Consider the following 12,032-nt stretch of genomic DNA (forward strand, 5'->3'; position numbering starts at 1 on the left):
TTCCCAGGTCAACACTCCCCCCTCCCTGCTGCGTCACATCATCACATCTCTCCCCCCTTCGAGACTGAACTGAGCGGGGTCACTGTGACCAGTGACCTGGGGAAGTTCGGGGCCCCCTCTCCGGAACAGCGCATCCGCTATCAGGTTGGCACTTCCCTTCACGTGGACCACGTCCATGTCGTAATCCTGCAGGAGCAGGCTCCATCTCAGGAGCTTGGCATTGGCTCCTTTCATCTGGTGCAGCCAGGTCAGGGGAGAGTGGTCGGTGTAGATGGTGAAGTGTCGCCTGAAGAGATAGGGCTCTAGTTTCTTGAGGGACCACACCGTGGCCAGGCACTCCTTCTCGATGGCCGCGTAGTGTTGCTCCCGGGGTAGCAACTTCTTGCTCAGGTACATGATGGGGCGTCTCTCCCCCTTTTCATCCTCCTGCATTAACACTGCCCCCAGTCCTGTGTCGGAGGCGTCGGTGAACACCATAAAGGGCTTGTCAAAGTCTGGGTTTGCCAGAACTGGGCCACTGACCAGAGCCTTCTTCAGCGCCCGGAAAGCCTCCTGGCACTGCTCGGTCCAGACCACTTTGTCTGGCTTCCCCTTCTTGTATAGCTCAGTGATGGGGGCGGCTATGGCGCTAAAGTGGGGCACAAATCTTCGGTAGTATCCTGCCATCCCAATAAAGGCTTGGACCTGCTTTTTGGTGTGGGGAGCAGGCCAGTCTCTGATCACCTCCACCTTGGCTGGTTCCGGCTTTAGGCGACCGCTCCCCACCCGATGGCCCAGGTAAGATACTTCAGCCATTCCCATCTTGCACTTCTCCACTTTTACAGTCAGCCCAGCCCCCTGGAGTCGGTCCAGCACTTGTCTAACCTGGGACACGTGGTCCTCCCAGGTCTGGCTAAAGACACAGATGTCATCAATATACGCCATGGCAAAACTCTCCATCCCCCTCAGGAGCTGGTCCACCAGGCGCTGGAAGGTGGCCGGCGCTCCCTTGAGGCTGAAAGGCAGGGTCAGGAACTCCTAGAGCGCCAGAGGGGTGATAAAGGCCGATTTCAGCCGGGCATCTGCATCCAGCGGCACTTGCCAGTAACCCTTTGTAAGGTCCATGGTGGTAAGGTACCGAGCTCCTCCCAGCTTGTCTAGGAGCTCGTCCGGCCTGGGCATGGGGTAGGCATCAGATACAGTGATGGCATTGAGCTTCCGATAGTCCACACAGAACCGGACCGACCCGTCCTTTTTGGGGACCAGCACCACCGGCGAGACCCAAGGGCTGGCCGATGGCTGGATCACCCCCAAAGCCAGCATGTCCCTGACCACTCTTTCCAGGTCCTGAGCAGTTTTCCCTGTGATTCGGAAGGGGGGGCATCTTATCGGCGGGTGCGACCCTGTCTGCACCCGGTGGACAGTCAGATTAGTGCGTCCAGGCTGGCTGGAAAACAGCTGTCGATACGGATGCAGCACCCCCCTGATCTCAGCTTGCTGGGCAGGGGTTAGCTGATCCGAGAGGGGAATTGTTTCCAGCGGGGAACCAGCTCTTGTCCCAGGGAATAGATCTACTAAAGGGTCATCTCCCTGCTCCTCCCACTGTCCACACACGGCCAACACCACATTCCCCCTGGCATAATATGGCTTCATCATATTCACATGGTACACCCGGCGGTGGTGCGCCCGGTCCGACAGCTCCACCACATAGTTTACCTCATTGAGCTGCTTGATGACCTTGAAAGGGCCCTCCCAGGCGGCCTGTAGTTTGTTCTTTCTCACTGGGATGAGAACCATCACCGGATCCCCGGTGGCGTAGGCACGGGCCCACGCCGTGCGGTCATACCAGACCTTCTGCTTCCTCTGCGCTCTGGCCAGATTCTCCCTGGCCAGGCCCATGAGTTCAGCCAGTCTCTCTCGGAAGGTCAGGATATACTCCACCACTGACTCTCCGTCGGGAGTGGCCTTCCCCTCCCACTCGTCTCTCATCAGGTCCAGGGGGCCCCTCACCCTCCTTCCATAAACAGTTCGAAAGGCGAAAATCCAGTCGACTCCTGGGGCACCTCCCTGTACGCGAACAGCAGGTGAGGTAAGTACTTGTCCCAATCCTGCGGGTGCTGGTTCATAAAGGTTTTCAGCATCATCTTTAGCGTCCCATTGAACCTCTCCACCAGCCCATTGGACTGGGGGTGATACGCTGAGGCCCAGTCGTGCCGGACCCCACATTTCTCCCACAAGCACCGGAGCAGGGCCGACATGAAGTTGGAGCCTTGGTCTGTCAAAACTTCCTTGGGGAACCCCACTCGGCTGAAAATGGTCAGGAGCGCATCTGCCATGGTGTCTGCTTCGATGGAAGCTAAGGGCACTGCCTCAGGGTAGCGGGTGGCAAAATCTACCACCCCCAGAATGTATTTCTTCCCCGACCGGGTCGTCTTGCTGAGAGGCCCCACGATGTCCATGGCCACCTTCTGGAAAGGCTCCTCTATGATGAGCAAAGGTCTCAAAGCCTCTTTCCCTTGTCCTGGACCTTCCCCACCCTCTGACAGGGGTCACAGGATCGGCAATACTGCCAGACCGTGGTAAAGACCCCGGGCCAGTAAAAGTTCTGTAGCAACCTCTGCCGGGTGCGCCGGATTCCCTGGTGCCCTGCGAGGGGGATGTCATGGGCCAGGGACAGGAGCCTGCGGCGATACTTCTGGGGGACCACCAGCTGCCTCCTGATCCCACAGGACTCTACTTCCCTTGTGGGAGCCCATTCTCGGTACAGGAACCCCTTCTCCCACAGGAACCTCTCCTGGCAGCCTCTCTTCATGGTCCGTCCCACCCTGAGGTCGGCCAGGTCCCTGAGCTTCCGCAAGGAGGGATCTTTCCTCAACTCGGCCTGGAACTCAGCGGCTGAGGCAGGGATGGGGCCCGGTTCCCCCTCAGTGGCCGGGTCTGAGGCCTCAGCCTCTCTGAGCCGTGCCCCTCGGCCCTCCCTCCCCACCAGGGTAGGGTCCTGCGCCTCCGGTGTGGTACCCTCCCCAAGGTAAGGGTGCAGTGCCCCTCGCCGGCTCTGGCTACGGGTCACAACCAGGGCGGTCTGGGGCTTGCTTGGCTAGTCCTCTAGGTCTCCCCCCATCAAAACCTCAGTGGGCAAATGGTGGTGTACCCCCACATCCTTGGGGCCCTCCTTGGCCCCCCATTTCTGGTGTACCCTTGCCACGGGCACCTTAAATGGGGTCCCGCCCACCCCTGTCAGGGTCAGGTAGGTGTTGGGCACCACCCGATCTGGGGCCACCACCTCGGGCCGGGCCAGCGTCACCTACGCACCCGTATCCCAGTATCCATTGACCTTCCTCCCATCCACCTCCAGGGGAACAAGGCACTCTCTCCGGAGGGACAGCCCCACGTCCACCCTGTAAACCGAGAACCCTGAGTCCAGAGCCTCCAGCCCTCTGGCGGAGCTGGCCTGGGGTACTCTTCCCTCCTGAGCAGGTGGTAAACTGGCAGCCCCCCTTGCCTGAGCCCATCTGGGTCCCTACCCAGTTAACCCTGGGTAGGTTGGGTCTGCTCAGTCTGTCCCTGAGCCTGGGGCACTGGGTCCGTACGTGGCCTCTCTGGCCACAGTGATAGCAGCTTAGGTCACGTTGGTCCCCTCAAGCAGGTCGGAGGGTCCCGATGCCAGGCGTTCCCCTTTGGAGGGGGTTCTCCCTATTTCCCCGCTGGGAGGCCCCATGGTGACTCTCTCTCTGCATCGGGGGGGCCTGTTCATTTGGGACTCCTCCCGGCTACCCCCTGACCGACTGTTCACAAACTCGTCGGCCAGCTGCCCTGCGTGCTGCGGGTTCTCTAGCTTTTTGTCCACCAACCACAGCCTCCGGTTGGAAGGGCACTGATCATACAGTTGCTCCAGTACGATTAGGTCAAGCAGGTCCTCTTTAGCTTGGGCCCCAGCTGTCTACTTGCGGGCATATCCCTGCATCCGGTTGACCAGTTGTAGGTAGTTGACTTAGACGTTTTACGCTGACTCCGGAGCCTTCTCCGGTGCATCTCGGGGGTCAGCCCAAACTCATGGAGCAGGGCCTGTTTGAACAGTTCATAGTCCCCTGCCTCCGGCCCTTTCATTTGGCTGTACACCTCCACGGCTTTGGGGTCCAGTAACGGGGTGAGAGTCATAGAATCATAGAATCATAGAATATCAGGGTTGGAAGGGACCTCAGGAGGTCATCTAGTCCACCCCCTGCTCAAAAGCAGGACCCATCTCCAATTAAATCATTCCAGCCAGGGCTTTGTCAAGCCTGACCTTAAAAACTTGTAAGGAAGGAGATTCCACCACCTCCCTAGGCAACGCATTCCAGTGTTTCACCACCCTCCTAGTGAAAACGTTTTTCCTAATATCCAACCTAAACCTCCCCCACTGCAACTTGAGACCATTACTCCTTGTCCTGTCCTCTTCCACCACCAAGAATAGTCTAGAACCATCCTCTCTGGAACTACCTCTCAGGTAGTTGAAAGCAGCTATCAAATCCCCCCTCATTCTTCTCTTCCGCAGACTAAACAATCCCAGTTCCCTCAGACTCTCCTCATAACTCATGTGTTCCAGACCCCTAATCATTTTTGTTGCCCTTCGCTGGACTCTCTCCAATTTATCCACATCCTTCTTGTAGTGTGGGGCCCAAAACTGGACACAGTACTCCAGATGAGGCCTCACCAATGTCGAATAGAGGGGGACGATCACGTCCCTCGATCTGCTCGCTATGCCCCTACTTATACATCCCAAAATGCCATTGGCCTTCTTGGCAACAAGGGCACACTGCTGACTCATATCCAGCTTCTCGTCCACTGTCACCCCTAGGTCCTTTTCCGCAGAACTGCTGCCTAGCCATTCGGTCCCTAGTCTGTAGCTGTGCATTGGATTCTTCCGTCTTAAGTGCAGGACCCTGTACTTATCCTTATTGAACCTCATCAGATTTCTTTTGGCCCAATCCTCCAATTTGTCTAGGTCCCTCTGTATCCTATCCCTGCCCTCCAGCGTATCTACCACTTCTCCCAGTTTAGTATCATCCGCAAATTTGCTGAGAGTGCAATCCACACCATCCTCCAGATCATTTATGAAGATATTGAACAAAACCGGCCCCAGCACTGACCCCTGGGGCACTCCACTTGACACCGGCTGCCAACTAGACATGGAGCCATTGATCACTACCCGTTGAGCCCGACAATCTAGCCAACTTTCTACCCACCTTATAGTGCATTCATCCAGCCCACACTTCTTTAACTTGCTGACAAGAATACTGTGGGAGATCGTGTCAAAAGCTTTGCTAAAGTCAAGATACAACACATCCACTGCTTTCCCTTCATCCACAGAACCAGTAATCTCATCATAGAAGGCGATTAGATTAGTCAGGCATGACCTTCCCTTGGTGAATCCATGCTGGCTGTTCCTGATCACTTTCCTCTCATGCAAGTGCTTCAGGATTGATTCTTTGAGGACCTGCTCCATGATTTTTCCGGGGACTGAGGTGAGGCTGACTGGCCTGTAGTTCCCAGGATCCTCCTTCTTCCCTTTTTTAAAGATTGGCACTACATTAGCCTTTTTCCAGTCATCCGGGACTTCCCCCGATCGCCACGAGTTTTCAAAGATAATGGCCAGTGGCTCTGCAATCACAGCCGCCAATTCCTTCAGCACTCTCGGATGCAACTCATCCGGCCCCATGGACTTGTGCACGTCCAGCTTTTCTAAATAGTCCCTAACCACCTCTTTCTCCACAGAGGGCTGGCCATCTACTCCCCATGTTGTGATGCCCAGCGCAGCAGTCTGGGAGCTGACCTTGTTCGTGAAGACAGAGGCAAAAAAAGCATTGAGTACGTTAGCTTTTTCCACATCCTCTGTCACTAGGTTGCCTCCCTCATTCATTAAGGGGCCCACACTTTCCTTGGCTTTCTTCTTGTTGCCAACATACCTGAAGAAACCCTTCTTGTTACTCTTAACATCTCTCGCTAGCTGCAGCTCCAGGTGCGATTTGGCCCTCCTAATTTCATTCCTACATGCCCGAGCAATATTTTTATACTCTAGAAACTGGAGCCTGTCCACAGGGTCAACCCTGTGCATCTCACAGGCATTCTCAAAGGCTGTCAGGAAGCTATCGATGTCCTCCCCCTCCTTACACTGGGCCAGGAAGCACTTATCAAAGCTCCTTGCAGCCTTGGGTCCCCCCACACTCACCGCAGCCGGGACCCCACTGCTCCTCAGCCTGGCCAGCTCCAGTTCATGCTGTCTTTGTTTCTCCTTCTCCTGACGCTCCCTCTCCTTCTCCTCCTGCTCATGTTGACGTTGTTTTTCATGATCCTCCAGCTCCCTCATTTTCATCTCCCTCTCTCATTCCAGCCGCCTCTGCTCCAGGGATGGGGAGCTCCACCGGGAGGATCCCCTGCTGGCTGCCAGGGTCAGGGTGCCCTTGGTATTCACTGGGCTTCCCCCAACCCCTCCCCCAGGCATAGGTAGGAAGGGTCTCGAGATGTCCTCGGCAGCAGTCTGACCCCCCCCCAGTACGGTCAGGCCCCAGGGCCCATGCTGCATCCACCGGGCAGCTTCCTTCAGGGACAGGGATCGGGTCATCCAAGCGATCCCTCTCCTCCAACTGGGCAATCAGCTGTTCCTTGGTGGACCTCCCAGTGCGCAGCCCCCTCTGCCTGCACAGCTCCACCAGGTCGCTCTTAAGGCGTTTAGCGTACATCTCCCTGCTGGCCACTCGCAGGACTGGGCAGTTTTCCACTGTTTCCAGGAAGAACCCCGAGGGTGCCAGTCCTTCTTGAGGTCACCACCTCTTTGCCAGGGTCGAGCTGCAGACTCCTCCGCCCCTGGGACCGCTCGCTGCAATCCCCCGGGGGACCCTGTTACTGCAAAAGTCCTTCTTTCTGGTCATACACTCCCAGGGGTTAACCGCCCCCTGAAACCGTCTCTCTCTGAATCTTCAGCACACCTGGTCCCCGTCAATCCCCCTTTGTGTTACTGTTCCCAAGTCACTTACTGCAGGAAGCGCCGGTCACGGGGTACAGTAGATCCCACCGCTGCCACCAGATGTCACGGAGTGTGGGGGAGTCCAGGCCCTGCACCCCTCTTCCTGGGATTCACTGAGACTCTCAGCCAGCCAGTAAAACAGAAGGTTTATTGGACAACAGGAACACAGTCCAAAACAGAGGTTGTGGGTACACCCAGGACCCCTCAGTCAAGTCCTTCTGGGGGAGCAGGGAGCTTAGACCCCAGCCCTGGGGTTCCCTGTGTTCCTCCACCCAGCACCAAACTGAAACCAAACCCCCCCAGCAACTCTCTCCTGCAGCCTCTGTTCACATTCCTGGGCAGAGGTGTTACCTCCCCTCCCCCTCCTGGCTCAGGTGACAGGTTCTCAGCTCTCCCATCCCCAGGGCACATTCCCAGGTCAACGCTCCCCCCTCCCTGCTGGGTCACATCGTCACAGTGCCCTAGAGGTGAGATCTGGTGATAGGGGGAGGGGGGCAAGGCGTTACCATGACAGCGACAGACCAGGGTGTCCCACAGGCTCCCGGGGGGGACCTCAGCCCCTCTCCCTACCCAGTGTTGAGGGGGGGGGTCACAGTTTGTGGTTTGGATTCCCCTGCTGGGCTCTGCCAGCCAGTTCCAGCCTCAGCCCCAGGAGCTGTTTGCTAACAAGTGTAACCAGCCAATTTCCTCCTTGGCCGCAGTCCCAGCTCTCTCGCCAGCAGCCCTGGCAGCGTCACTTGGCTGGAAAGGGCCCGGCTCACGCGGCCGCCTCGCTCCAGCTCTTGGGTGGCCCTTGGCACCACACGGACTGTCCCATGGCCTCGCCTGAGCTGCTCCGGGGCAACGCAACCAGCCAGTGACGGGGGCAGCCAGGCGGAGACACGGTGTCTCGAGTCAGCAGGGGTGACTGCTGGGGCAGGTGGGCGGGTGACAGACTCCTGGCCCCATCCGCACTCCACTGACGGGCACAGGGCTCGTGAGCAGAGGGCATTGGGACTGGAATGGGCCAGGATCCCGGCACACAAAACCACTGGGCAATCGGACCTGGCTGTGAGTGCTGTCCTCAACTGCGCGTTGGTGTTTTCCGAGAGGGACTCTAAGCTGACTTGCCCCCCACACACACCTCGCGCCCCACCTCTGCCAGGGACCACAGCAGAGCCGTGCCACGGGGCTTGCATGACTTGAGTTTAATAGTCAGTGCTGGGCAGGGGGTTGGGGAGGACGGAGAATGGGCCTGTACAAAAATACAACGCAGTCTACGTCAGCAACTGGTGCACTGCAGAGCAATGCAAACCTACAGAGCACCGCACCCAGCTTGTTGTGTCAGAAATGGTGTTAACATCCCGACTCCAGTGTGTGGCCACAAAAATCCGGCCCAATCCAGTGGAACAAAGAAGGGGGTCGCTCCTGTTTCCTGCCCAGCAAAATTTCCCAGATGGTAACAGCCCGCAGCAAGAACAACCCATCGCATGGCTGGACAGTGCTGTGTCGAACTAGTGACATGGCACTTCTAGTGAAGGGCTCTTTTGTGATGTCCCTGCTCCAAACGCCTTCTTATAGACACAGCACTGGCAAATAGCCTAGTTACTCCGAATCAACTGAGAATTATACCCCGCAGTCAAAGTCCCAGACCCAACCTCTCCAGGTCCATGCTCCCCGCCATGGAGCTAAAGCCCCGAGCCCTGGTGCTCCTCTCCACCCAATGGGGCTAAAGCCCTGAGTCCAGAGGTGAAAGTAAGCCAGTCCTGTCCAGTATGGCGTACCGGCAAGAGCCAGTACGCAGCCAACCATATTGGCAGGGGGCAGCTTCCCCAGGCCGGCAATTTAAAAGGGCCCAGAGCCCCGGGCCCTTTACATCACTGCGGGAGTCCTGGGGTAGCGGTGGCGATTTAAAGGGCCCAGAGATTTAAAGGCCCCACCCCCTTCACCCGAGGCCCAGCCCCTTCTGGTCGAGCCCCCCTGCAACTCAGGACCCCGGCCCTGCGTATGGGCAAGTCCCTTAAGTTCCTTTCACCCTGCCTGAGTCCCAGCACCCTGCCTGTGGGGCTAAAGTCCTGAGCCCTGGCGCCCCCCGCACAGGGTTAAAGCCCAAGTCCTGCCCCCTCCGAGGGATAAAGCCATGAGCCTGGAATGGCGGGCGGGCGGGGGGCTGCTGGGCTCTGGGAAATAGTCTTTGAGGATTTAAGCCCTGGTCCAGTACATGAACGGGGCAAAGTTGTTACTAGTGTCCCAGGCTCTAGATATTTCCATGAATATATTCCAGCCAGTACAGCCCCTCTCCGATCCGGCCCCAGGTGGGAGGACTGGCAGGGCTGGGGATGGTACACAGAGCCCGGGAGGAGCCAGTTTGAATCTAGCCCCAAAGCCGTCCAGTCGTGGGATTTATCTGAACCGGCCTTCGAGGGGGATCGCAATTTGGGGCCCTGGTTAGGGCTCCGTGGAGAGATGCTCTGGCCTCCCCTCCCTCCCCCGTCATTCCCTTGCGGTACCCGGCTGTGGGTGTGCTCAGCGGTTTCGCTCTGCGCCCTCCCAGCGCTGGTCCCAAGGTGCCATGCAGCAGGGTCCCTGCCTCCCCCATGGGTTTGTCAGTGACCTGTCCCTGAGCCCGTGTCTGCTCGTGCACTGCTCAGCCAGGGCCTGGCCGGGGGCACACGCCCGCACGCGCACGTCGTGAATAGGCTGCGTACGGCAGCACGGCTGCTTCGCTCCGCGATCGTCTCATTGTTCCCGTTTGCGCTCTCCACCTGCCGTCTCTGCCCGTCCTCGAGGGGGAGCTCTTCAGGGCAGGGAGTGATGTTAGTACAGAGCCCAGTGCAATGGGGCCTGGCTACGTCTACACTGGACACTCAGCTTCGTACCCAAACCCCCCATCTATCCACACGCAAGCCAATCTGAATTGGGTCAGACACCACTCAGGAGCTGCTAGAGGGTGGGTCACAGCCCGAGTCCCGCGGTGAGCCAGGTCCCAGCCGTGTCACTTGGCTCAAGCTGCAGAACCAAGTCAAAAGGGCTGCGTAGTGCAGTATGGACCTGTTGGCTCTTGACTGGGCTGTGAGACCCATAGTGCGGTACGGACCCGTTAGCACGACTGGGAGACCCGGGTCCAGCAATGGTAAGCCCAGGTTTACAATGCAGTGTGGACGCTGAAGAGCAGGCTTGGAATCACGTGCGCCCAAGTCCCAGAGAGAAGGCAGTGTAGACACACCCTAAGTGCTGCTGAATACAAATAATCATGCTCTAGCAGGCGTCACTCGGTGACACTGTGATGCACAGTTTGCCGCGTTTGCAGTGAGTGAGCAAGGGTTCAGTCTTGGGAGAACTGTTTCGGTCCTGGGTTTGTGGAGCTGTGTGAGCTGCAGGAGTTTGCTCTGTATCAGGGTCAGTTCTTGAGGCACAGTAGCTCCCTGGGAACTGGAATCAGATTCCTGAAGAAGGGATTGTCCTGTACACTGTTTGACCCCCTTCTCCCCCCACCCCCTGTTTTCCAGGACCGGTGCATGTATGTGAATAAACAAGTCACTCTCAGAATAGACCGAGGCCCCGTGTCACTGATTTCTCTTCCGCTGAGAAGCTGACCTGCAAAGCACCAGATATCTGCTGCCACTTGGCAGAGGGCGAAACTGGGGTCAGAAGGGGCAATAACAATAATAATAAACAGATCTCATTCCCTGCAGTAGGGGGCAGCAGTGACACACACATGATTCCCCAGCAGGGGGCAGTCACACACACACTCTTACCTGGTGCCTGTCTGCATCTCTGTAATTCTCCCGCATGCCTCCCAGCAGCTCCGCCACTTTCTCCGCCGTGGGCCCGGCAGTGGGATTCCCGCTGGAGAAGCTGGTGAGGAAGGCCCCGGCCTCGGCCACCCACCGGCCGCCCCTCACTGCAGCGCAGGTGGCCGCGGGGTCTGTCAGGTAGAGCAATACGCCGGCGCCCAGCTGCGGGAGCTCCGCAGCCGTGAGGTTGGCGTCGCCTGTCCCTGCCTTGCCCACAAGCGTGAAGACGTCCGGCACGGAGATGCACTGTGGGGAGAGGGGCAGAGCTGGGGCTGGTATGCACCACACCGCGCTGGGACCCAGCAGCCTCTGGCCATCGGTGACAAGCTGTGACGATGGCCTGGGGACTGCAGAGCCCACTGAATGCCCAGCGTGCCCTGCCACGCCTGTCCTTGGCTGCACTGCGGTAACTACCCCGATCCATCTGTGGGGTGGTGAGCCCCTTGAGGTGACGTGTGGCCCTGGGGTCAAAGGGGGCATTTTACCCCAGCTTCAGACCTTGGTGCCCTTGGGGCAGTGAGCCTGGGGCCCGAGGAGCTGGGATCCCCAGCACAGGGCCTGGCTCCAGGCCGTTGCTGAGTCTCTGTGTGAGCTTTGGGCCCGGCTGCTTCCAGTCAGCAGCGGGGAGCTGGGGACGGGTCTAGGCCAAGGGTTTCCAACCTTTCCCATCCCTTGAGGGGGACAGGGTGGCCCCTGGGCACCATCCCTGGCTGAGATCCCTCTGAGAAGCAGCAGCCCTGGGGATCACAGGGCTTCCCTTATTCTAACAAAGTTCTCATTCTGCATCAGAAGAAAGCGGCTCTTGCTGGGGTTCTGCACCAGGACGGTCTCACAGTCGGACACCTGACATTGGCACCCAGACGCGGGGCCGGATTCTGGGACGTGCTGAGCACCCAGCAGCTCTCGGGGGCGGTGGGCACCGGGCACCTGTGTCCAGCAGGCCGGTTGTGTTTGCCACCTCATGCCTCGGTTTCCCCATGTCAGGTGGGGGTAAGGCTGGGCTCGCTCGTGAGCTCGCACACCAAGCTCTTGGCAGGCCCGATGCACTGAGACGCCCACGTGTTGGGGACAGGTCCGATGGTGGCCAGGTCAGGAAGGGACCCTACTGCTAACCTGGCCCCAGGGTAGCCCTGTCCTAGGGGACCGTTTGCCTCTTATCTACCTTCGGCAGCTCTTATCAGGCGAGCAAGGCTGGCTGGGCATCGTGTGTGGATGCAAAGCGCGCGGCCCCCGGCAGCAGGGAACGGCCAGCTCCCGGCTTGCTCTAGCGGGAG

At 58.4% G+C, this 12,032-nt stretch overlaps 1 protein-coding gene across 2 annotated transcripts in view; it reads right to left on the reverse strand.

Annotated features, from left to right (window-relative positions):
* SLC39A4 (solute carrier family 39 member 4) overlaps positions 1-12,032 on the reverse strand; it is a 28,128-nt gene that overhangs the window by 13,601 nt on the left and 2,495 nt on the right. The window contains exon 2 of one of the 2 annotated variants that reach the window (XM_084618109.1): positions 10,720-11,004. In XM_084618109.1, the coding sequence (XP_084474235.1) occupies positions 10,720-11,004 (285 nt within the window). Of the gene's footprint in view, positions 1-6,992; positions 7,163-10,719; positions 11,005-12,032 lie in introns of those variants that run through there. The other variant, XM_084618110.1, reaches the window with a different exon arrangement.

The sequence above is a fragment of the Lepidochelys olivacea genome (genome assembly GCF_965140295.1).
Source record: "Lepidochelys olivacea isolate rLepOli2 genome assembly, chromosome: 2".
Lineage (NCBI taxonomy): Eukaryota > Metazoa > Chordata > Testudines > Cheloniidae > Lepidochelys > Lepidochelys olivacea.